The following is a 26,872-nucleotide window of genomic DNA, read 5'->3' on the forward strand; positions in this document are numbered from 1 at the left end:
ATAACCATGTTTCTAGATTCAGCAGCCTTAAAAACTAGTGCATCAGCAGGTATCTAGGATACTGAGTGAGACTAGAGAGAGAACCTAAGTAAGTTGCTTATTGTTGATGTCAGCAGCCATCTGTTTAGAAAGGAAAACCATCCACTTGGTGAAATATTTTAACACTGAATAGAATTACATGGGTTAAGTCTATTTAACTTTATATGAAATGCATTATATAGTGTTATCTTAAATCTTACATAAGATTTAACTGTATATGGTTTAATTCCAAAGCATGTAGCAAATTAAGTTTCAAGTGATGTCGAATTCCTCAGGTTTTAACAAACATTTACAGAAAACCACTGGGTTTACAAATATAACTTTCTGAAGAACATATGCCATGCAGCTAAAACTGAGTTAAACCAAAGATATTTTAAAAGTTGCTTATTTAGTCCTTTTTAGGACTGTTCAGAGTTATCATGGTTAATGCTTAAAAAAACAGTATTGGGAGCAAGATAAACATCATGTTTTGGGGTTTAAGGCAATCTTAATAAGGAGTTAGGATGATAACTTCTTAGAGTGCAGATTATTTTACATCTGCCTACTGTAGGGTTTCATCCAGCTTCCTGTAAAGCATCTGGCACTGGTTGCTCAGACAGGACGATGAACTAGATGGACCATTGGTCTGACCCAATATGGAAGTTCTTTTTTTCTTAAATATAAAATCATGTGTACTTCGTAATATCCTAGTTATTCTTTCTGTTAACCCCAAACAATAAGCCCTACTGTAGCGATGTGTGACCTATTTATGTCAAATATTTTGCAGTGATCTCTTATGTTACCTTTAAAAATCACAGAGAATATTAAGACTGTGACATAGGCAAGGACACTCCATTACAACTAAAATGGCATCCCTTAATTCCACTAATTTGTCATTGTCAATCTCCTACCTACATACTATATGGCTGAGAAGTAACTTCAGGTTCTTTTCATGTGAGTCAAAAGAGTGAGAGGAGCATGAAGGTTCAGCTTTAATTTTGATCTTTCTGCCACAAAATTAGTAATGCAGTATTTGTATTTGTATGTGTGTACACGCACACATGCGCGCGCACACACACACACACACACACACAGATATTCTCTTTGTATCACCATTGCTCCAAATTACATATACTGAACACATTCTGTATTGGACCTGAGCTCAGCTTTTTCACAAGTAGATCTATTAATTTCATGGAGAGCTTTACATCTAGTCAATCCAGAGTATAAAATGATTGTTTAGTGTAGTGAGAGTCTTCCATGTCTCATGCTCCCTTTAGGCCTTTAGAATTCTTTACTTTCTTTTTGGATCCATTTAGAATTTTTTGTGAAAAAAAATTAATTGTGCACTAAGCCTTTGAAAGCAACTTCTTTGGGCAGACTTATTTAAAATGTAACTTAAAGACAGATTTAAACTGGCTAAGATTTAGTCCAGTTTGAAATGCCAAGGGCTTTTTAAGAGAAGAAATAACTTTAAAAACTGCAATAGTAAAATACTTAGTGTACTAGAAAGTGTATATTTATCAGTGTGACACACTGGTGTATATTTACTATGTAATACATACTGACTTTACTACTGAAGTTTTGCCCCAAGTGTGGTAATACAATACTTAACACACAATGTTCTCTTAATGATATGATAAGGTTCTCTGAATCAAATTGCTTCTTAAACTTTGTTTCCTTTGGTTATTCTTTTAAAAGGTACTTATCAGGGGCAATGGACAGGAGGGATGCGGCATGGATATGGTGTACGGCAAAGTGTACCCTATGGCATGGCAACTGTGATCCGTTCGCCCCTCCGAACATCTCTAGCCTCACTTCGCAGTGAGCAGAGCAATGGCACTGTTCTACATGATATTGCTTCAGACAGTCCAGCTGGAACAAGAGGCGGGTTTGTTTTGAATTTTCACAGTGATCCAGAAGCCATGGGTATTAAGAAAAAAGGAGGCTTGTTCAGAAGAGGATCCCTCCTTGGTAGTATAAAACTTAGAAAATCTGAATCTAAATCATCAATATCTAGCAAACGGAGCTCAGTCAGGAGTGATGCTGCTATGAGCAGAATTAGTTCTAGTGATGCCAATTCTACAATTAGTTTTGGAGATGGTGACTGTGATTATTGTCCAATGGAAGACCATGTTGATGCTACTACAACTGAAACGTACATGGGAGAGTGGAAGAATGACAAGCGCTGTGGCTTTGGTATTAGTGAGCGCTCAAATGGCATGAAATACGAAGGTGAATGGCTAAATAATAAGAGGCATGGATATGGATGTACCATTTTTCCAGATGGCACAAAAGAAGAGGGAAAATATAAAAACAATGTTTTGGTCCGTGGAATAAGGAAGCAGCTTATACCAATAAGAAACACAAAAACTAAAGAAAAGGTGGATAGAGCAATAGAGGGAGCACAGCGAGCAGCTGGTATGGCAAGAACCAAAGTGGAAATTGCAACCTCCAGGTATGTAATTGCACAAGGTAGACATTTTGCACTTTCATTTATAGAAATCAAAAAGGACTTGTGTGAAGTAAATTGTATTGAGTTACTGCCCTTAGCAAGTAATATTCAGGTCTCTGTTTATGTACATTGCTACAGACTTTTATGGAGTTGCATTTGTTAACTTGAGAACTGAATTTGCTTGTATAACGTAAAAGTAGCACATGCATACTTTGGAAGTTAGTGTTAGGCTTACTCATTTATTCTTTATTTAAAGAACTTTTAATGTGTGTAATACATGTGGCTGCATCTTTAAGCCTATCTGGAAATTTACACTGGTTAAGAATGCAATGGCCTGCTTGTTATGGGAAATATTTTCCCATAAAACTTTACACTTGTGCTTGGTGTATGCACTTGTTCAATGTCAGTTTCCAGGTAGAATTTAAGGTATGCAGAACTGCAGAGCTCAAGCCCTTCAGCTCATATAAAGGGTTGGGGAGAAAGCAACATCTGTTGGCAAGGTGTTCTTTGTAATGTCTCATTAGTTTTGGAATATGCTTTTCCAACTTAGTCTGAACTAAATAAAATTTGATGACTCATGAAGCATATCACAATGTTCATGTTTTTTTGTCTGAAAGTTGAGAAGAATGAGGACAGTGGTTAATGGTGGAGAGAAGGCAGATGTTTCAAGTTTTAATTTGCCTGATGGTTGGTTGGGGTTTATCTGAAATGGAATGTTTGCATATTAAATCATAACACAGGCAGCTGTCGATGGCTTGTATCTTAAGTTTTCAACAATGATGGTTCTTTTTGCCTGTAAATAAATTAAATGAAGCTTCCTAGTAATTTTCCCTGTTAGGGTAGTGTCAGAATGGTGTTGTCGTGGTCCAGGAATTATACAAGAGGCAAGGATTTTTGGATGGTATCTTTTATTGGAGCAACTATATAATTAGGATAACGTTAGACGGACTTTTGAATGCAAAGCTTTTATGATGCTATGTGCAGAATGAATTCTAGTGATGCCAGTTCTACTTTGGAGATGGTGACTGTGATTAGTGCCCTGTGGAAGATCACTCTGATGCCACCACAACAGAAACATACATGGGAGAGTGAAAGAATGATCAGCACAGTGGTGGCATCCTTTGCATTTGAAAACTTGTCTACCTTTATCCCAACTATACAGTTGGTCCAGTGAAAGCTATCACCCCCCAAAATCCTTGCCATTAATAATTTTCTTGCATTTCAGATTGCTTCTCTCATTCCGACTGTACTACTTTTCTCATTCAGACTGTACTTGGAATTTATGAATGTGGCCAGGAAAAAAACACATGCTGTAGAACAGGGGTGCTCAACTCCCAACCTATGGGCCAGATCCAGCCGATGTCAGATTTTCCCACAGGTCTGGAAATTTGGCGGCAGCGGAAAAGTGGAATTTAACATGGGCACCATTCCCCTGCACCAAATTTCCAGGCCCTGTGCAGAGGTATTGTGCCCACAGAGAGACCAGACCACCCATCTGGTCAACAGGGCCAAAAGGTTGGGCACTACTGATATAGAAAGGAAATTATCTTTCCAATTTTTAGCTTGAATTATATAGTCACTAACTGAAAGGCCACTATATGTTCATTTAATATATGTTTAAAAGTTGCTGAGCAACATTTTAAAAGAATAAAAACGAAATACATAGTTGTTGAATAAATGGATGATTTATGTTGAAAAGCAGCTGAGCAGCAAACAAAGAAGGTGACATTACTGAGCTATAAAAAACAATCTTGAGGGCTACTATCTATCCTCTTAACCAAAGGGGAAATATGCAAGTTGTTCAATTTTGTGGTTACTTCCCCCCCACCCCAACCTCTGTCAAGAGGTCAGGAACCTATTGATCATAGCCATTTAACACAGTAAGAACTCAGTTTTAAAAGTTAAATATTTTAAGCATTTTGTTAAACACAAAATAACAATTCTGGAATAAGAATTGTTAATATATTCAAAAGAATTAAGTTAATTTGATGGTAGTGTGAACCTTAGTACATTATGAATTTTAAAAAACCCACTGAACTAAATAAATATTCATAATTGAATATTATGAATATGTATTTAGTTCATTTAGTATTCCTTCCTAATCAGAGAGAAAAAATATGTAATAATTTACAGAATCATCAAAAATGTGTAGAAGATATCTATGAGGTCTTCAAAAGATGTAAATCAGTAGAAAAAGAATATTCAGAAACCCCATTCCAAGAAGTTGCAAGGTAATGGTTGCTCATGATACAGTTTTGCTGATACTTTGTTAGAATAGGATATTCATTTTTGAACAACTGCTTCTTAAAAAGATGATGCAAGTAAAATGAGTAGAATCCAGTAAAGAGGTGGAAGAACTAACTTGTAATATAACATTTAAGAACTTAATATATATATTGCCTGTTTCAGCAATAACTAAAGGTGCATTATACATCATAGTCTATAAATATCTGAAAGATGGAAAGCCCAAGTATTGAGGTGCCATGTGCAACTAAAGTGGTAGGATGAAATTTTATAAGGCGGTAATTGGGGCAGATTTTTATACCTGGAGAGGTTTGTATATACTTGATAGCTCTTAATTCCCTGCTTCTTGTGATCACCTTCTTTAATCTGGCATTAACTTTCTAGGATTCATTTATTATAAAGTGAACAGGGGCAGCAAACAGGGCATGCAGTTTGCAAGCAGCTTGCTGGGCGAAAGGGGGAAGGGGGAGAGAAACCAGGCATGAGATCCTGCCCTGAGAAGATAAGTGATCCAGAGCTGCCTGTGCCTCTGACTTAGTGGGTATTTGTTTGGTGGGCTGTGTGTGTTTGGGGTGTATGCTCTGAGAAGCTGAGAGGGTTGCTAGCTGAGTGATTGCTGCCTATGCAGGACAGAAGCCCTGACAAGGGGCAGAGCCAGTCCAGGCCCAGCAGGGTATGAAAAGAGACTCCCCAAGTGACCAGGGAGCCAGCAAATAGGGGAGCAAACCGGGCAAGCAGTTTACTGGTCAGTCCCCTGTCCCCGCTCTTGCCCCCAGTCCCCTTGAGGGGAGAGCCTTTCACCTTGATGTGAGGAAGCAGGGAAGAGGGACCCTTTGGGGCCTAGGAAGAGTAAACAGGCCAGCTTTCAGGCAAGTTTGCTAGGGACAGTGTGCTTGGAAGAAGGGCAGTAAGAGGGAAGAGGCAGACTGAGAGCCGGGAAAATGGCTGAAGAACATTGCAATGCCAGAGCCATTGCCACTGCCTCTGCTTGCATCTGTGAGGTTTCTGTCCAGACAGGACTGCTCACCATTGAGACTTCCACCCAGGTCCAGTTTAGTGCTGTGGGAACTGGGGCTTGCAGGTTCCTTCTGGTGACAGCCAGGTGCCTGCAGTGTGAGCAGTACCTTCTGGTGGTACCTTATGGTGGTGTCAGGAAACGGGCAAGAGGTACAGGTGGAGGTGATGAGGCTCCAAAGCATCATCCACCATGAGGACTTCATCAATTTGATGCTGGAGGAGACCTCCAGGACTGTGGAAGAAGAACTACCAGAGGCAGCGCTAGAGAAGGGAAAGGATGAGAGCTAACAGGAAGGTGGAAGTTGGAAGCTTGTGACCTCTGACAAGAAGCAAAAATCTTCATTTCCACCTGTAGCAGTTCATCTGAAGAACAGATATGGAGCCCTAGTAACAGAAGGCTAGGAGTATGTTCCATTGGTGGTGGACAGGCCAGACCTCCCCAAGGTGGGAAAGATTGAGATGACCACCATCAAGAAGAAGTGAGGAGTGGTGGTGGTTGGAGACTCCCTTCTGCTGGGGACAGAGGGAACCATCTGCCAACCTGACTTGTTGTTTCGGGAAGTCTGCTGCTTGCCCAAAGCCTGCATTCAAGATGTCACAGAGGGATTACTGAGACTCATCTGGCCCTGTAACTACTACCCCATGCTGCTCGTCCATGTGGGTACTGATGATATTGCCAGGGGAGGCCCTAAACAGATCAAAATTGATTACAGGGCTCTAAGTGCAAGGGTGAGGGGGACAGGGATTCAAGTGGTGGTCTCTTTGACCCTTCTGGTCAAGGGAAACAGCCCAGGCAGGGCTATTGCCCTTGGCTATCTTGCAAGTCAATGCCTGACTGCGCAGGTGGTGTCTCCAGCCAGGCTTTGGCTTCTTTGACTGTGGGGTGATGTTGCAAGAAGAAGGGCTGCTAGGAAGAGATGGGATCCACTGGACTAAGAGAGCATCTTTGCAGACAGGATCTCTAACCTAGTGAGGAGGGCTATAACTAGGTTTGCTGGGGGATGGAGACCAAAGCCCTGAGGTAAGTGGGGAAGTGAGTGACCTGGAGGAATAGCAAGCGGGGCGGGGCAAGAGGGGAGGTATTCTCATTCTTCCTGAGAAAGGGCAATCTGCTGGTTACCTCGGGTGTCTGTACACAAATGCGTGGAGCCTGGGAAACAAGCAGGAAGAATTGGAAGTCCTTGCACAATCACAGAACTGTGACATGATTGGAATAACAGAGACTTGGTGGGATAACTTGCATGACTGGAGCACAGTCATGGATGGGTACAAACTGTTCAGCAAGGACAGCCAGGGGAGAAGAGGAGGAGGAGTTGCACTTTTTATGTAAAAGAGCTGTCTGATTGCTCAGAGCTCCAGAATGAAACTGGAGATAGGCATGTTGAAAGTTTCTGGTTAAGGGTGATATCGTGGTGGGGGTCTGCTATAGACCATCAGACCAGAAGGAAGTGGTGGATGGGGCTTTCTTCAAGCAGCTAGTGAAAGTTTCCTGATCACAGGCCCTGTTTCTCATGGGGGACTTGAATCAACCTGATGTCTGTTGGGAGGGTAATACAGCGGTGTGCAGGCAATCCAGGAAATATTTGGAGAGTGTTGGGGACAACTTTCCAGTGCAAGTGCTGGAGTGGCCAACTAGGAGCAATGCTCTTCTTGACCTGCTGCTCACAGACAGGGAGGAATTGGTGGGGAATGCAGTAATGAATGGCAACTTGGGCAGCAGTGACCACAGGTTGATAGAGTTGAGGAACCTGAGGAAACGAAGGATGGAGAGCAGCCGAGTAAGAAACCTGGACTTCAGAAAAGCAGACTTCGACTCACTCGGGGAACTCATGAGTAGGATCTCCTGGAAAGCCAGTCTGAGGGGGAGAGGAGTTTAGGAGAGCTGGCTGTACTTTAAAGAAGCTTTTCTGAAAGTGCAGGAACAAACCATCCCAATGTGCAGGAAAACTAGTAAGTATGGCAGAAGACCAGCTTGGCTTAGCAGGGAACTCTTCAGTAAACTAAATCACAAAAAGGAAGCTTATAAGAAGTCAAAACTTGGACAAACAGCTAGGGAAGAGTATAAGAATATTGCTCGGGCATACAGGGATGTAGTCAGGAAGGCCAAAGTGCAATTGGAGTTACAGCTAGCAAGGGATGTGAAGCGTAACAAGAAGAGTTTCTACAAATATGTAACAAGAGGAAGATCAGGGAGAGTGTAGGTCCCTTACTGAGGGGGAGGCAGCCTAGTGACAGAGGATGCAGAAAAGGCTGAAGTACTCGATGCCTTTTTCACCTCAGTCTTCACAGGCAAGGTCAGCTCCCAGAGCACTGCCCCTGACAGTACACTTTAGGGAGGACATGAGCAGCCAGCAGAACTGCCATCTGAACTAGAAAAAAAACAAATCGTATATTAAAACTCAAATGTCTACTATAACTTATTTTAATTTTATCCCAAAAATATTTTTGTCATGATTTTTGTTTGTGTAGTGTATATATAGGGGTGACTGCATAATAGGTACAAAATAAAGTCTTACTCTGGTATTTTGTGTGTGGGGGAGTGTGTGGTTGTGGGTATATGTGTGTTGGGGGAGTTGTGAGGGGGTCATCCATGTGCAGGGGGGTATAGGTTATGTTGCGGGGTGTGTATATGTAGGGGTGTTGTGTGGGATTTTGGGGCTGAGGGAAAGTGTGGTGCTGTGAGGGGCCCCCCTCCCACCCCATGGCACACAGCCCCTGCCACTGGCAGCAGCAGCAGGTGGGGCCCTTGGAGCACTTATGGTATGTGCAGGTGCTGCCAACCGGAGGTGTGAGGCTCCGGCCAGAGCTGTGCATAGAAGGAAGGAACACAGCAAAGCGGGCCCACCTCTATCATGCAGGGCTCCCCATGGCACATGTGCAGCTCCCAGCACTCCCATGCCACCAGGGGAACCCCCATGTGATGCAGGAGGCAGGGCTCCCCACCACTTCCAGCAGAGTCCCAGCAGCTGCACATGGTGGGGAAGACAGCTGGCTCCATTATTTGGAGCTTCCCCCGGTGGCGCATAAGTGCTGGGAGCTGCACTAGGTGCTGCGGGGAGCCCCACGTAATAGAGGCAGGCCAACCTGGCTGTGCTCCTTGCTGCCACGTGCAGTTCTGGCCAGAGTTGTATGCCACCAAGCAGCAGCACCACAAGCGCTCCAAGGGCCTCTGCTTGCTGCTGCTGCCGCCAGCAGCAGGGGCTGTGCACCATGGGAGGGAGTATGTGGGGGGGGTCCCCACAGTCCCCCACCCAAGCTCCACACTCCTGCCAGCCCTAGCCCAGCTGCATGCTTTCCCCTCTGCCCCCCAGGCCTCTGCCGCTTCCCTATCTGCTGCTGCTGTGAGCGTTGCAGCAGGGAGACAAGGAAGAGCTGCTAGATGCTGGGAAAGCCAAGCAGGTCCCTGGCGGCTGCAGCACTGGCAGCAGCAGCCCTGCCTGGAAGCTGTGTGCTGGCTGGGCCCCACTGTGCAGCAGGGTGGGAGCGAGGTATGTGGATTGGGTGGGGTACAGTTAGTTGGCGCGTGTCCATGGGCTAGATAGAATTGCCTGGCAGGCTGTAATCTGGCTCATGGGCCATATTTTGCCCACCCCTCAGCTACACTGTTCTCGGTGATGGCAGATGACAGAACAAGGAGCAATGGTCTCAAGTTGCAGCAAGGGAGGTTTAGGTAATATAGTAGGAAGAATTTTCTCACTACGAGGGTAGTAAAACACTGAAATGGGTTACCCAGAATGGTTGTGGACTTTCCATCCTTGGAGGCTTTTAAGACCTGGCTAGCCAAAGCCTTGTCTTGGATAATCTAGTTGTGGATGGTCCTGCTTTGAGCAATGGGTTGGACTAGATGTCCTCCTGAGATCCCTTCTAACCCTATTTTTCTATGATACTATGAGATGAAAGAGGAGTGACATGTTGTCTATAAGGTGCAAATCTACCCAGGTTTCAACCTAACTTCAGACTAACATGGCTAACTCTCTCTCTGTCCTACAAGTCATTCATGAATTCATACAGGGAGAACACAGAAAATTGACCCTTTTCGGTCCTAATTGTTTAGAGCAGGGATGGGATAGATAGTAGGTTATAATGGACTCATGACCACTGCACTGCAGTGGTGGCATGTCCCAGCAGTTATCTCCAAACATGCCTTGCCTATCCATACTTGTGTGCATATTCGAAGCTCTGAACTGCACCAGAAGTCCTGCATTGGAGTTGTACCCAGCAGCTTTGCTAGTGACCTCAGTTTCTGGTGTGCATGAGAGTATCCATAAAAACATCCTGGACCAGCTGAATGGGATGTGTTCAGGAACAACCTGGCCAGAATGCACTGCTGCCACAGTATAGGCAAGTCTTATTTAGATGGAGATGTACAATAAATTTGAGAAGTAGGGTACTGATGTAGGTGCGCCTTTTGTGTGCAGCTCAGAACATTTTTAATACAGGCTCTGTGTTGCCTCATGCTTCTGGGTGAAAGCCTATAAAGAGCAGAACAGCCACAGCCACAACCCTGTTTTTGTTCTCTTTCTGTGGCCAGTGGGAGCAGGATGAAACCTGGACAATGGTGTCTTGAACTCTGACTTTTGACTTTTCTTTATCCCTTTATCCCTTTTGGAGAAGCAATTCTTACGTGTTCTTATCACTACAAAAAAAATTAAGGCTGACAACAGCAGGAGGATGGGAGTGCTCCTGTGTAAACCTTCTTAAGTGAAATACTTTCTACCAACCACTGACATGGTAGACTCAGCTCATAGGATTTAGCCCGTGCCTGGCTCACAGTACAATATTAACAAACACACAGCTGTCACTTCTGCATTTGGGGAAGACCGATCCCTGACAAGTTCTCTATCTGATATTTTTGCAGGGTTTTTGGTTGTAGCTGTGGGGGCCGAGGGGGATCCAGGAAAGGGTCGGCTGGGTTGTGGCCACAAACCCGGCACGTACAGATGGCTCATAAGATTAGTGCCAAACCTGCCTGGTACATACACATACCAGTTTTAATTAGCAAGTCTTTCCCAGGACCAACATTTGCCTTTCAAGGATTTTTTTTTACTTTTAGCCTCTGTAGTGGAAGAGTCACCAGCACTAATGGCACCCACAAAAGATCCGTAACCTACAGCACAGTCATTCCAAGGAATAGAATTCTCTTCATAGTTTCTGCTTTACTCCTTCTCCCCTCTTGGGGTACCCTACCCTGTTAAGCTGGATGTGTACCCTAAAGTGTGCTCCAGTGCACAAACGGCAATGGACAAGCCAGCTAGAGGTTAGCCAAGACCTTCATCATTTCCCAGCCAGCCTTACTTATCATAGTGAGGCCCAGCTTTCCAGGGATCCAGAAGTGGAACATCACTGAATATGTCAAAAAGATGACAGGGAATGGCATAAAAATGTGTTAGAGTTCAGGTGACTGGAGTTATCAGACTGGTGTATATGGCATTCTTTTTGTAGTAGTGCAGAGAATGAAAGACAGAATGACTATCAGCAGTATACTACATGAAAACGGGGACAATCAAACTAGAAATTTTGCTGCCTACATGGCATAAACGGTGTAGTTCTGCACCTATGATGACTTGGTAGTTTACCAAAATTATGAATAGTCCCTTCAGGCACCCATCACTGAATTGATATTCCATCAGTAGGGTCTATTGATGAAATACATTGCCTGGGACCTTCTTTTTCCAGTAGTTTAGGGCTTCAGTTTGACTTTTCCTGATTTGAAATTAGTGTTTCAAAGTGTTTTAGTGTTCTAAAGAGTGTTTCCTAAAGCCAGATGAGTGTAGGTCACCCTCAGCTGTATAGCTTGATACTAGACGAAGCATTTCTGTGACAAATATCCATACAACTACCTAGATTTGTTGCTGCAGGACCAGGTACTCCATTCAGACTTGAAGTTGCTGCATCTCATGGCTTGAACGTTGACTGGCTGAGGACCAACCAATTGGCCCTCACAAGTTCAAGATATGCTGGCACACAGCAGAAAATTATCTACAGTAGACCTTATTTTTTCAACTGCAAAAGGTCTGGGTGACCTGGCCATGTCCAGATCCTTGATCCTGAAGAATTTTTACTGCTTGCAAGTTAAAATATTCTGAACTTTTGTTTAGCTCAATCAGAGTCCTCTTGGATCCACCAGTACAATTGAACTTGATGTTGTCTTATTCAATGACATCCATGTTTTGTGGTCAAAGAACCTCATCCATCTTGGAAACAATGTCATCCTCCAAAGCCTGAGGGAGTTCTTCTTTGAGGGTTCCATCAATTACATTCCTCTCAAAACAGTCTTAATGAGCCTTGGTACCAAAATCTGCAAGGCTGCTCCTTGGAGCTACTCGCTCAAGTTTGTGAAGCCTTGTACTTTGGCTGCTAGGTGCTACACTTGGAAAACAGCTCCCCATTCTCTGTTCAGCCAGTGAAGATGATACTCCTCATTCCCACCATTCTGAGAAAGTAGTTCTTGCCAGTGACAAACACTATTTCCACATTGACTCGTACTTGAAAAAGTAGTCCCATAGTACCTGTTACCATCTGAGACGTTGGAGTTGATGTGGATCCTGTGACCTTTCTTTCACCCCTGTTTTTGGAGACCTTAGCCAGCTATGGGCTTTGAATTGTAAGGAAAATGCAGGAGGGTTGCAGATGCAATCTTTTGTGACCTCGGAAAGAAGTGTGAGGAGGCACAGATCAGATGCATGGTCCTAAAAGGTGCCTCCTGCACGACAGCTTGGAATATGTGTACCAGAAGTGGGGTCTCTGCTGACTACAATATCTGGACAAACCAGTTAAGATGGTAAGCAACCATACTTCTAAGGACACACATCATATGCCAGAAAAATGCGGTGCTTTAAGAAAAAGGAAAGTCGTAGTTGGCGTGACATATCTACCCATTCTGAGTTGATGCCAATTCACATTATTTTTGTTGTTAATAATAATCATAATATTCAGCATTATCCTGCCTCAGTTTTGTTCTTCAGAAGAAGAATTAAGTATTCCAAACTCTTCATTACAACTTTGCTTTAAATTACTTTTATTCATTCCAGTAACTGATTCCATGAGTCAATACCCTTTTGCATTAAATGCTAGTAACACATCAGTAACTACCTTCTTTTTCCAAACTCTTCAACTTCCAGTATATTGTTGTGTTTTGATCCCATTTAATGTTTTGAATCATTCTCTTGTTTTTTCAAATGAGTTATCATGAGTTACTGAACCTTTCATCACCACTTTTTTTTGATGATTGATATCAGCTTTGATTTAAAAAAAATACTTTAACTCAGCATCCAGTTGTAGGCTTAGTGAAGGATATACCAAGTGAAATTTTACAGTCTGTGTTATGCAAGAGGATTATCATAAAGGTCCCTTCTGGCATTCAATTCTGTGCAGTAGACTCTCCAAAGCATTAGTACTCTTTGTATGGGACAACAGACATGCTACACTATTTGGAGAAGGGGGAGGGGTGCAGTCTAATGTGTGTTTATCCAGTAAAATGGAAATTCTACCTGTTGCTGTAGGTTGCTCTTGTATTAATACTAGTGTTATTATCTTATTTAACAGTAGCTATATTCTGGCTTAAGAGTTTTTCAAGGAGTTTTCTATAGCAACCCTAAAATTAATATCTTGATTGGTGGGTGGAATAGCCATTCTACTTCGTATAGACTGCCCCAGTTCATTCTTCTCTTCACCAATTTCATTCTCAGCATTTTCAATGTAACGTGTTCAGTTAGTCATATTTATGGCATTCCCCTTTTTATTTTGGTTGTATTGCAGTTTGTTTTTCAGATTCTAATTACAGTAATATCTACAGCCTTAGAAATCTTATTATTTTCAACCCTTTGTCAAATTAATTACACTTTTACCAAAATTGTAAAACCGATACTAGCATATCATATTCATAATCCCTTTTAACCTTATGAAAGCTATATTTGTAGCTTTCCTGCTTCCTCTTACACTGTTCATCTTGTGCTGTCTATTCTCAGACCCTTTATAGGCATTAATTTCTAATATGTGCTCTTTTTCTTTTATTGTGGCAGGGGGACCTGGCAACCAAATCTTAAGTTTAGTTGAGCATGACCTCTTTCCTGGATTCATGCTGGCTTTCCTGACCCAAGCTGTGCTTTTCCAATTTATTTGTTTTAGAGTCTATTAAAATAATTATAAGCATAGCAATTAAAAGATAAACAGGCAGAGTTACAAAATCATCTCCATATTTGGAAAGCTACTCATCAATTAAATATTGTAGACCAATCCTTGCTATAATGATTTTCAGAGAAAGAAACCATAGATGTACTATAGAGCCAAAGAGAAAATATGCTTTAGTGATGAGCAATAATTTAATATTAATCTCTTTTAACAACTTATAGTATAATTTGGGAATCTTGCCATTTAAAAAAACTAAAAATATCACAGAATATATTAGAAAACAACAGAGCATGTATTTAAGTCCTAAAAGTAGAGAAATCGCAGCACCTTAAAACTTAAAAATAGAAGTAGATTTTTCTTGGTAGGGAATATTAAAGATACATGGAAAATTGATCATTTACCCATAGCCCTTCAGAAAGTTAAACAAGGAATGAATCTAGCCTGTAATCTATATTTCCCTGGAATTGTTGGTCTCTGGAAGGAAAAACTGTCACCTACCAGTCTTTAAGACTCTTGACTGCAGGAATTTCTTCTGCCTATCTGTTCGATGTTCACACAAGCTATAAATCCAATCCTGTAAGATGCTGATTGTCTCCTGTGAGATGCTGAGGACTCTCAGCATTCATTGAAGTAGGAATAGTCAGTAGATATCAGAGTCTTTTAATTGTAGGCATTTAAAAATTTTATTGTTATTTTGATATTTTTACAAAGGGTTTATACAACTCTCATCTAACACCAGTAGAATATTTCTAAATGTAAGGGCTTCAATTTAGTTAACAAACTCTGTCTTGCTGGATTTAGGGGAAAAAAATGATGGAGGAGATGGGCAAGATTTATTGGGGCTTTTTATTTTGTTCATTGTGGAGATGCATATTAAATCTATTTTTAAGTAGTAACTCTTAGTTTACTATGGTTTATGAAACAAATTTATAAAAAGCTACCAGTTAGTTTTAAGCATAATAAAAAGCATTTATTAATACTTAAAACTGACTTTTTGAAAGTTTCTTAGAAACTACTCTAGCTAGTTACAGGAAGAACTAGTAACCATAGACTGTTAGAAACAAAAGTAAAAATATTTATCCCATACAGAGCAGCTTTCATGTTCAGAAATCTTTACAATCCTTCCTACTCGCACCTGTGATACTGACTCTGTAGCTCAGTGAGGAGGGCTCTTCCATGGGAAGGGATACATTGATTTCTGGTCCCTGCTTTCAGAACTGTTTATTAGGGCTGTGCACAGCTTCGGTCTCTGATTCGATTCGGAGGAGATTCGGCGCAATTCGGTGGCCAAATTGCCAAATCTGAATTGAACTGAATTCCCTGAACACATTTAGCCAAGTGTGTAGGGGACCCCCTGGCTCGGCGACTGGTGCCTCCTGGGTCTGGGGGGGCACCTGGCGTCTTCCCGTGGCCAATCATTGAGCTGGGTTTGTGGGGGGTCCCCTGCGCGCTCAGTGGCAGACCTGGAAGCGGACCAAATCGAATCAGGATTTGGCTGAATTGAATCGGGACAGTGATCTGAATCAGCACATCGAACCACTGTCCCCCAGTTTGGCCAAATCTGAGTCTCAAATACTGCCCGCTTCGTGTTCACCTTCTGTTTATGCATTTTACATACATTAAGAAACAGCAGCAGGGTCCAGACATCTTGCCACCCCAAAAGAGTCACATAACCTGGACAGGTTAGACAAGTGGGCAGAAAACAACAGAATGCAGTTCAACAAGGAGAAATGCAAAGTGCTGCACCTAGGGAGGAAAAATGTCCAGCACACCTACAGCCTAGGGAATGACCTGCTGGGTGGCACGCAAGTGGAAAGGGATCTTGGAGTCCTAGCGGACTCTAAGATGAACATGAGTCAGCAGTGTGACGAAGCCATCAGAAAAGCCAATGGCACTTTATCATGCATCAGCAGATGCATGACGAATAGGTCCAAGGAGGTGATACTTCCCCTCTATCGGGTGCTGGTCAGACCGCAGTTGGAGTACTGCGTGCAATTCTGGGCACCACAATTCAAGAGGGATGCGGATAACCTGGAGAGGGACCAGAGAAGGGCCACTCGTATGGTTAAGGGCCTGCAGACCAAGCCCTACGAGGAGAGACTAGAGAAACTGGACCTTTTCAGCCTCCGCAAGAGAAGGTTGAGAGGCGACCTTGTGGCTGCCTATAAGTTCATCACGGGGGCACAGAAGGGAATTGGTGAGCTTTTATTCACCAAGGCGCCCCTGGGGGTTACAAGAAATAATGGCCACAAGCTAGCAACTCTTTCCTGCCTATTCAGGGGGTTGGACTCAATGATCTATTGAGGTCCCTTCCGACCCTAACATCTATGAATCCATGAAAACGTTGGCTATAGTCATACCTCCTCTTCCTTGCTGTCCTTCTGCCCACTAGTCCAGTTTTAACAGGAGGAGGGGGAAAACAGTGTCCTCCCTAGACTAGTCAGCCCATATCCTGGCTGTTTGTACAGTCTCCTGGGAAGTGAGAGTTAAGGAAAACCCCCTCAGAGCGTGAAAGGCCTAAAATCAGGTCTCCCACTTTGTAGGTAAGTACATTTGGGGCAAAAAGTTGAACACCACTAACCACCTCACTTGTGTTTTTTCCTGAACTGCATGTGTGCTTACAGCATCAAACAGTCCCTAGGTCTGCTGTTTGGCTGCTTAAGAAATTGGTGACTTGGGTGAAATTTAGGTACCTTCCAGAATTAATTTGGATCACAACAGAATTTGGGCAGTAGTTAAATTAATGGATGCTTGGTCTGGGTTGCTTCTGAGATGTACATAGGAGCGCAAGTCTAGGTGTCCCAGGATCTTTCTCAAAAGAAAATGGAAGTGCCTAAAGAATCTAAGGTTATGCAGTTGCTCTAAGTTACCCGAGCTTGATTTTAATCACCTTGGGTGCCTGTACATGTGCAGGGAGGATGCTCCAACATGCTGTAATTACTCTGATGCACGACTGAGTGTGCTAATTAGCACACTCCTGCCAGCCTTCACGTCTCATGTATCAGTTTTCATGTTCAAGCATTAGTTACAGCGCCCCTGCTGCCATTTTGAAGTGTGGGGACACTGGTACACGAGACATTCCAGGCACTTTAATTGAAGCGGTTTGCACAGCTGCTCTGATTAAAGTACCCACACCCCAGAGCATGTGTAAAAATGCCCCTTTGTGACTTGGGTGTCTAAATTTAGGTTGCAGTTGGATCTGGTTCTAAGTGATATTCTGAGACCACAAAGAAATGGTATCATAAAGTTGGACGTGGCCTCTTAGAGCTGAGCCTTTTTTTTTTTTTAACCCAAAATGATGATTCTCTTTCCACCATTGCTGATTAATCACAAGAAATGCTACACTCAGACTGCGCTGATCCTGCAGGGGAAAAGTAATCTGTGCAAGTGCATGGGGGGAATGCAGTGTGTGTAGGAAAAAGGAGTAGTAGAGAGTGGCATCGGTGAGGAGGAAAAGGGTGCCAGGCAGGTGGGGAGTGGGAAAGGAGAAGGAAAATCTAAGAAAATTGAAGGCTTCCATGCTGACCTTTTCAGCCTTCATATCCAGCTTGCCATTGAGGTAAATAAAGTGGAATATTAAAAATGCAAATGTACAGTATCTTTTTTTTTTTTTTTCTGAAAGTGCTAAAATCCCTAGGATTTCCCTTTAACCATTAACTATTGTATAAGGTGTACTAGGTGTCAGATTAGCCATGTACACTGCTGACCAGCTGATAAGGTGCACTGAAATAATGAACAAAATGTATAATACTTGTGTCTGGAAGCACCCCCCCACCCCCACAGATAAAGCCTCCCAATTATGCTACACACTTTACATAGAAGCATGTAAGTGAGAGGGCAGTCCCAGAGAGCTTACAGTCTACGATAATGACAAGATTCAACAGGTGGAAGACAGAGAAAAAGTCAGTGAACTGGATGTGAGGACATAGTAATAGTAAAATTAACCAGCTGCATCTAATAATAAAGAGCAGTCCCAACACTCTACCTAACTCCTCTTTCGTAGATGGCATTGTTTTACAGGTATTTGGGGAAAAATTAATTTTAAGATGAGTTTTAAAGGAAGACAGACACATCAGTCAATTTCCAGTAATGGGGGGGGGGGGGGGGGGGGTTGCTTTTAATTTGAGCAACATATAACCTATTTTGGTTGCATATAAATTTGCAGATACTCTGATGTTTTAACTTAAGTCTAAATGTTTGCATTGTTGTGCGTTAAGTTATGCATTTCTCAAGCTCATGGTGCCAGTGCTTGGCTCTGTTCAAATGACTGTTCATTGCTGGTTGGCATAGACTGCCCTAAAGCTGGTATAAATGGGATCAGGAGAACCATGCTAGAGCAGGTAATTTAGAGCTATTGTAATTTAAAGCAACCCTTAAGTGTTTTGACTTGCTCTGAAAATTGGCCTGGCATAGAACCAGCCAATGTATGGGGAGGCTAAGTGGTGGCTAAAACCACTCTGCTCTTTTGGAGTTGTTTTGTGTAATCTTTTTATCGGAGGATCTAGGTATTTTCACCAAACACTTGAATAATAAACTGAAACTTTTTAAAGAAGTCCAGAGCATTTTTTGTCTCAGTGCAATTTTGGATTAATTCTTGTGAGTTAATATTTAAGTGTATTGAATTAAGAGGAATTAATACCAAAGCCCCCCATAGCTAGTTAGGGCAATTAACACTGTATTCTGACTAACTCCTACCCCTCAACTTTGACTTGGACAAACTGATTTAATTATAAAAATAGAATTAAGTGTACATAGTAACATAGTTTGTGTTCATGCTGAACAGCTGCCAATCATGCCAAGAATTATGAGCAATGGACACTACTTTTTTCTGCGCATTAAACTGACCCTACCAATCTCACTTTACTCAAGAAACTAAACTAGATAGATACTTGCAAGACTAGTGCCTTTTAAATCTTTGGGATACTTTTCTTATCATAGTTAAAATATGAACGTTGTATTTAGGAATAGGATCCAATTAATACCAAATGTACCTGTATGAGTCTGCTTTGCTTTAGTAGAAAGCTGCCTTGGGTTCAGAACTTAATGCGTTTTAATTATTGTAGTGTTTGTTCTCAATTGAACTTTAGCCATCTGAATTGAACTTTAGCCATAATGAAACATAAAATAAATATAAGCTAAAGCCAAGATGCTGTAGGATATATTGTATGGGTAGTGGTTTACATTTTAAGACTGAGCCAGCATTTCATAAGTGAAGTCCTGGCTTCATTAAAGTCAAAGGGAGTTTTACTGTTCACTTCAGCAGTCACCCTTGTGTACTCAAAATTGGATGTTTATTCACTGAAGAAAGAGTGCAGGTTAAGTCCTCATAGTGCTTGCTGACATTTGAAGAATATCGGTGTTTGAGTAATGGAACTATTTGAAATGTATAAACTATAAAATTGTGGCTCGCTACTTCCCAGATTTGACTTGATTTAATACGTAGTTCAAGGGGATTCCTAGATGAAAAAGAGCAAAAGTATTATTATATTTCATTTTCTGTTTATATATAAATCGAAGAAAGCCCCAAATTTTAATTTCATTGTTCAATCAAATCAGCTATAGATTTATTGGGTCTTGATTAAAGGGATCTGAAAATGACAAACCAATATCAATATGATCTAACTATCAACTGGAAGTATTTATTTCTGGTAGTATTTACAAAAGCTTGCTCACTTTCACAAGTAAGTAAATACTGTACTATCACAGCAAAATGTAAATGTAGCTGAGCCTTTGAGTATACCCTGTAACCTCCACTGTGCATGGTTTAGAATGGGGATGCTCAACACCTGACCTGTGGGCCAGATCTGGTCCCAGGTATTGTGTTATCTGGCTTGCAGGGCTCCCCCTGAGTCCAGAAATGCGGTGTCAGGGGAATAGTAGCATCAATCCCCTGCTACCAGATTTCTGACCCAGGGGCCAGATAGGGTGGCATGGGACCCATCTCCAGCATGTGGGTCTGGGTAGGGGTGGCATGGGCCCTGTGCAGTCTGTGGACTGGCCCCACACTGCTCATCTAGCCCATAGAGCCAAAAGATTGAGCACTGCTTGTCCAGTTGTTGGTACAAAAATGTTCTTCTATTGTTGGGGGGGATTTCAGAACATGGGCATCTAAAATACCTCTGGCTTTAAATAAAAGGCAAATTCTTTGATTGTATATAAATATATTACTTTTAACAAAAACTCTGCACACCATCCATTTAGAAAGATCCATATAAGGAAAATCTTTTGAATAACCAGGCTTTTGGAATGTTTCTCTGTACAGGGTAGATTATTGTATATGTTATTGCTTGATTTGCAGAGCTCTTAAATTGTCCGCAAGCTCTTTAATTTAGGCAACCTCATAGCCAATATAAGAGGCTGTGTGTAATATGTAACACACACATAATATTTTAAACAACATTTCTGTAAACAATACAAGCAAAAGACCAACTTTTTTCTTTTTAAAATCAGACTGAGAAGGCATTATGCAGTCTTCCTTTTAACTATTCCAGAATATCTTGGTCCATATCCACAATGGACCTTTGGGCAGAGTGTGTTATTGGCATGCCTGCACCATGGTAGGAGCGTGCCTTAGTTAAACATTTCCAGCACCTCACCTTGCATTCATGTGATTCAAAAGCAGTAACGCAGTAGTGAAGATACTTCTGGGCATCTCTCTGCGGCTGCTCTTGAAACCTTGGTGTCTGGTGTGCTTGAGGAGGCTGTGCTCAAATCCATTTCAGCTGAGCCTTTCTGCTGCCACGGTGTAGACATGCCCTAATTCCACTGACTTCAATCTGATTTTTATTTTTTTTTGTGATGGAAATCTTTTTTGGATGGTTGGCTGCCACTGTGACCCAGTCATTGCTGTAAGCTGCTGGTTCCTTCTGCAGTGTCCTAGCCCTCCCTGCTCCCTGCCCCATGCTTTCTTGCTGCAGCCTCTGCTTCCCCTTACTACAAAGTGCTGCCAATTCCCATGGCCAACGGTCATGGAAATGGCAAATTTAGCAGCAAGGGTAAGTATAGCTCAGGAGTAGGCAAAATGCGGCCCGCCAGGCCATTCTATCCAGCCCACAGGGCCTCTAAAAAATTTAGAAAATTAATATTTATCTGCCCCTGGCTGCCTGTCACACAGCCCTTGATGGCTTGCCAAAACTCGGTAAACAGCCCTCCACCCAAAATAATTGCCCGCCCCTAGTATAGCCTGCGCTAGTGGAGCATAAATTCCTATTAAGAATCTGGTGCTCTGATGTACTTTTGGTATTAAAAAGTTTACAGTACACTGGAAGTTTGCTCATTTTTGCTACTTCTAACTTGGTTGAGTTTATTCTGGATGAAATCAAAGTTTGAGAAAATAGTTTCTATACAGGTGATGCTATGCATACTTGCATTTGAATAACAAATGTAACAAACTCTGGATCAAAGTTTTTATTTTAATGAAGACCACCATATTGCAGGTTTTACATTCATCCATATAACCTTCAATAAGAATGATTTAGGGTTGGGATTTTCACATCCCTGGAACTGAATTATATCGGGGGGGGGGGAAGTTAGCATCATCTTTTGGCAGAAGCCACTGTCAAGCAACTCATTCCTCTTGTACACTTGAATTCATCCCCATATATTGTCGATAAAGTATGTAGCTTAGCAAGTGAGCTGGAGTCCCATGGTTGTTAAATCTAACTCGATTAGCTTTGCATGTGATTTCCAATCTTTACATATGACAAGGAGCCACTTATGTTGGATCTGCAATTGTAGTGTGCTTGCTGTGGTGTCAGTCAAGAGCAACTCTTACTAGTTTTAGTTAGTAGGGCTGTACGAAATGGCACCGTTCCATTTTGCCTTGAGTTTCGATGGTTCGATGGAACAGCGTTCCATTTCGAATCAAAATGAAATTCGGAACAGCTGTTCTGTTCTGTCAAAACAGAAAGGCTGTTTTGATGCTGTGTCCACGTTTTGCTGGGGTGCCTCCCCACCTGGGTTGCCTCCCCATCCCCTGCGCTAGATCACGCCTGGGGCAGGGAGGCAGCGATCTAGCATGGGTGCGATCTAGCGCAGGGATGGGGAGGAAACCCAGCAGGGCTGCCTTTCCGCCCTGTGCCAGATCTTGTACTGGGGATGGGAAGTCAGTCCAGCTGGACTGACTTCCCATCCCCAGTGCTATGGTTGAAACATTTCGACTAGCTTCATCTTTGTTTTCAGGCTATTTCAACGGTCTTTGTTTCATTCGATTTTGCTGTTTTGACCTCAAAATTAGTCAAAACAGTGTTGAAACGAAACGGCCATCGAAATTTCACACAGCCCTATTAGTTTAACAGCTACTTTCTCTGTACAGCTGTACGTTGTTGTTTGTTTTGACTGTGCTCTAGATGAACAAGACTGACACTCAGGAAAACTCTCTGTTTTTCAGAAAAAGTTTCAAGTAATGCCATTTGGCCACCTTGTTTCTCCCAATAGTTGGGGCATAATAAATCCCTCAGCTGTTAAGGTGTCTTTTTGCAGTATGGTGGTCTTTTTCTGAACTTCTGTCACTTGGCTATAAAGTAGCTTCACAGAAAAGCCAAAAGGCTGAATAGGCTCTCAAAAAGTTCATGAAATGAGGTACAATCATAACTTGTAAAGTCATGGTTTTCTACTGCTTCTTGTTTCTTACAGAGTTCTAAATGGATATTTTTTTCATTTGGTTTAATTCTTCCAGGCAACTTGTCACATTACTACAATTTTGCTGTGTTTGTGGCTTCTATAGCAAGTTAGACAGTAGTCCAATGTCTTATGATTACTGTTCTGGAAGTTTCTGAAATATTTTAGAATCATTTACATGATGAAAGCTAGTTTCAGCCAGTTTAAACCAGCTTTGACCATCATCCTTGTCAAAACTTTAGAAAAATGTTGTATAGTCAACCTTGCTTATTTTCTTCCCCTTTTTCCCCATGATATTCTACCTCCTTCTACACATTTTTGGTTTCTCCTTCTCAAACTTTGCCTATCCCACTGTTAGAGTACTGCTCGTACTGTGTTTCTTATTATTTTTATCTAATAATTTCTCTTTTCCATTGACCATATACTGAGTGGTAGGTAATAATAATGAGGCACTGTGTTTCTAATACCATATAATTCCCATTTTAAGTTAACCCTAAGTTTTTAGGTACACTTAGACATTTTTTTTTTTCATACTCCCCCCCCCACCCCTTGAATATAAGGCAGGAACCATAGATAAAGACCTTGAACTGCTATTTTCCCTATAAAATCTTGAAGCCAAGTGCATTTATAGCCAAGAGAAGAATGAATTTTTAGTGCATTTCTCTTGGCTATAAATTTACAAAAATGTATAGCCAAGAGAAGAATGAAAAGGGTTAAATGCACTAAAAAATAAAGTTAAAAATAGCATTTTAAAAATCTGACTCTCTTTTTCTTGCATGTATAAATGCACTACAGGTACAAAAATCAGAATTGTAGGGAATCTGAGTATAGATTGACCCAATGTATAAGTGGAGAGCATTTTTTACGGTTCTTCTGGAGGAAAAATAGTAGACTTAAAATCAGAATGGTACTGTGATTAGAGAGATTCTACAAATACAGCTAGCATTTCAGTACAGAAGCTTGTGGCTCATCCAGAACCTTCCTTCCTGCAGCAAGTATTCCTACCTCCTGGTTTCATGTAGGTTGCCACAAGCCTGCCCGCATCCATACCCCACACAAGCCTTGACATTTTTGGACCTTCAGTAGCCAAAGACAGATTGGAGGCAGGAGTGTCCAGTGCTCAGGAGAAGTAACCAAGTCAAAGCTACCACTTGCTCTAGTTCCTGACAAGTGAGGATTGCTGAGTTTTCCCCATCAGAGTCCCTAGACCATATTAATGAACATAAAAAAAAAAAAATCTATTTATTTAGCATCTAGCTAACATGCATCTGAATTTGAAAGGAGGGGTGGGTATTGTGTTTTTCTCTTCTCACGTCTCTTCCCAGATCTTTCAGTCTGCTACTTTAACCTTCCTCACTTCCCTTGCTGCTGTACTGTCTGCTCCTCTCTACCTCAATTTACAGCTGTTATAAGAAGAGACAGGTAGTTAACCCTGTTAGTTTGATGATAGCATCTGATGAAGTAGGCTTTCACCTATCAAAGCTCATGCTTTTCTGAACTGGTTATCCTGCCTTGTCTGTTGCAAGAAGATGAGGAAAGGGGTAGTTCTCCCTCTCCTAATCCAGCCTTCATTTTTGGATTCCATCTTCCACATGAATAGCTTCAAGACCTACCCCTATAAATGACCTGTAAATCTTTCATTGGTACTTGTAATTATGTTAAAAATTAACGGTGTAAAGAACAACAAAAATTAGTTTTCACTCTTGAAACAGTTTATTGGAGATCTTGGGTAGATATATCACCTCACTAATTCATGGCTAATCACATTTGAAAAGCTATGTTCACAATTCTAATGGCAAGAAACTTAAAGATTGTTTATGCCAGTTTAATTTCTACAGATTTGTAGGTATTTACTCGGGAAATATTCTTACTTTATCCAGCACAAACTTTTTTTCAAGCCCATTTAATAATGGAGGTCCATTGTGTCAGCTGTTTTTGGAAGAGATCAAAAACTTTAACTATATTATTGAATATTCTTTAATAGTAAGCTGTAAAAAATATCTAGGAATAATAAGGGGAATAAAATATAAGACAATGGGTGAAGAGTCCAGGTTAATTTATGCCAGTCATGTTAGTCATTTAAACTTTTCTTGACCATAATGCTGGAGCTTTGCTCTTAGCATTTTGACCCATTTTTTTAAGATCTCTTATCTGGAATAATAACCTTAGCTTTACATGACAACTTCACTTGAGGGGTTAATTCCAAATACACTATCTAAACTACAGTGGTTTGTTTTTTTTTACCTACATATCTAATGCTTTTCAAATGATTATTTTTGTGAATCAAGAAAATGGTTTATTTCTGGAAGTATTATGTTAGAATATAATGCAACTGTGGCATTCATCAGATCTAGAACTATCGATTACAGAATGACAAAAATGGAAGACATGGAGGCTTTTTTGTACTCCTGCTATATTCAGTAATTTTCAACTTGTACAAATCTATTAAAATAGTAGGAGGCAGTTGTTATTGGGATAAAGAAGCCATTTTCCATTTTTTTCCTTATTTGTGGCAGGGTGAGAGAGAGCTAGATTCCTGTTGTGATAAAATATTCGAATCAACTTTGGGGAAGAACTAAGAGTAAACTAATATTATTTTAATACACTTGCATTCTGTGGTTAGGTGGATTTAAAAAGCTCTAAAAGCATTCTTCAACATGTTATCTATATATTATCACTCTGTCACAGCTATGACAATACAGCCCTCTGGCCTAATTATGGGATGCTTTTCAAAAAGAAGATTTGCCATGGGCCCTTGCTGTGAGCAAACAGTATCTTGGTCCTGTATAATAGGAGATGATTCTTGCATCAGGCAGTTCAAAATGCAATACAATAGGATTTTCTAAAGTTTCATCATTAATCTGACTTGGCTAATGTAACGTTTCCAATGATTTGTACAGAGAAGAGTTTAATTCTTTACAGTTTGGGACAGTGATTCTTGACCAGGGTACTGCAAGATCCTTTGAGGGGTGCAGCAGCCCCTAGCCTCTGTGAGAAGAGGCAAGCTTTGGCTCCTCCAGACAGTGGATACCCCGTGTTTGCCTCAGCATCCTAGCAGCTCTCCCTGCAGCCCCTCCCGCCAGCTTTGCAAGCATGGGAGGAGCAGGGGAACAAGCTGTGCTGAAAAGTGCAGCCCCTGCACTGACCACCCCTGTGTTCCAAGCAGATGCAGGGATGCGCTTTTTAAGTCCTGCTCCTTCCTTCACTCCTCCTTCCATGCTCCTGGTGCTGGAGACATGGGGGAAATGGTCCGGCATTTGAGTCCCCAGAGGAGCAGCTGCAGCAGCAGGGGCCATGTCCACCCACTTAGGGCAGACTTGGGGCAGGAGTGGGGAAGCTATGGAAAGAATGAGGCATGGAAGGGTCCTGCCCCTGCCACCTTCATCTGGCACCAACCTCTGCACCAGTGACCGCTTGCCCCCTTCTGCAGAGACAGCTGCCTCTTTCAGGGGTCTAATGGCCCACTTCCAAATGCCCCAGTCTTCCCTGCCTAGCTGCCACTGCCACTTCAAGCATTGTGTGCCACTTGCTGCCATGCTCTCACAGGTACCCTACCTGCTGCTTCCTGCCCTGCCACCTGTGAGATCCTTTTAAGGGTACCATGGGGTAGAAAAAGCTAAGCACTATAAGAAATAAATTAGTCTTTACATGGGCTGCTGCTAAATTCCAAGAATTTTATCAAGGGATCTTTAAAGGTTGAGAACCACTCATTTAGGAAAATCCCACCTTGCAGTTCAGAGGCACACAGCACGTGATATGGGTGTGTGTAGGATTGTAATCTGGATATATCTGAAATATAATTGCTGTATTAGAGGCAATTCTTTTCATTACTGCAGTCTCTGGAAACACTAGAGATTCTGTGATGCTCTCTTGTACTTGCATGTTTTCCCTGTCTCCAACAAAGGAAAAGGGCCAGGTTAGGATCATTTGGCTACAAAACACAGTAGTCAATACTGCGACTGTCAAAAGCCCACAGAAATGTTCAACTGTGTACCAGTGTTTAAGTTGGAATTGGCTGAATGCCTGCTTGACCATAAACGCACACAAAATGCCTCACAGAAGAAATCTCTTTGTTGATTTAGTACTCTACAAAATATTTCAGTCTCAGTTTTTGCCAGTGCAAACAATTCTGGTCAGCATTTCCAATAGCATACTAGCTCAATCTTCGTAAGCTAGTTTAAGAAACATTAAATTATTGAGAGATGTTTGAGATCTTTCTCATTTGGCTAATGGCATAGCATATTTGAAGAATGGTACTACCATACAGAATCATGGTTTACATTCGTTGCACTGCCATACTCTGGCCTTGTAAAATATCCTTCCCGACAGTAAAGATCTACACAAAATGCCTATTTGGTGTGGGTACACAGCCTGGCTTTCAAATGTAAC

The 26,872-nt window shown here is 41.8% G+C and overlaps 1 protein-coding gene across 1 annotated transcript in view; it reads left to right on the top strand.

Annotated features, from left to right (window-relative positions):
* The first annotated feature begins 1,723 nt into the window (after window positions 1–1,723).
* JPH1 (junctophilin 1) overlaps window positions 1,724–26,872 on the top strand; it is a 119,886-nt gene continuing 94,737 nt past the window's right edge. Inside the window, exon 1 of the mRNA XM_014518771.2 lies at window positions 1,724–2,476. Within this exon, the coding sequence (XP_014374257.1) occupies window positions 1,749–2,476 (728 nt within the window). The 5' untranslated portion in view covers window positions 1,724–1,748. The remainder of the gene's footprint in view (window positions 2,477–26,872) is intronic.

This window comes from Alligator sinensis, unplaced genomic scaffold (genome assembly GCF_000455745.1).
Source record: "Alligator sinensis unplaced genomic scaffold, ASM45574v1 scaffold71_1, whole genome shotgun sequence".
NCBI classification, from domain to species: Eukaryota; Metazoa; Chordata; order Crocodylia; family Alligatoridae; genus Alligator; species Alligator sinensis.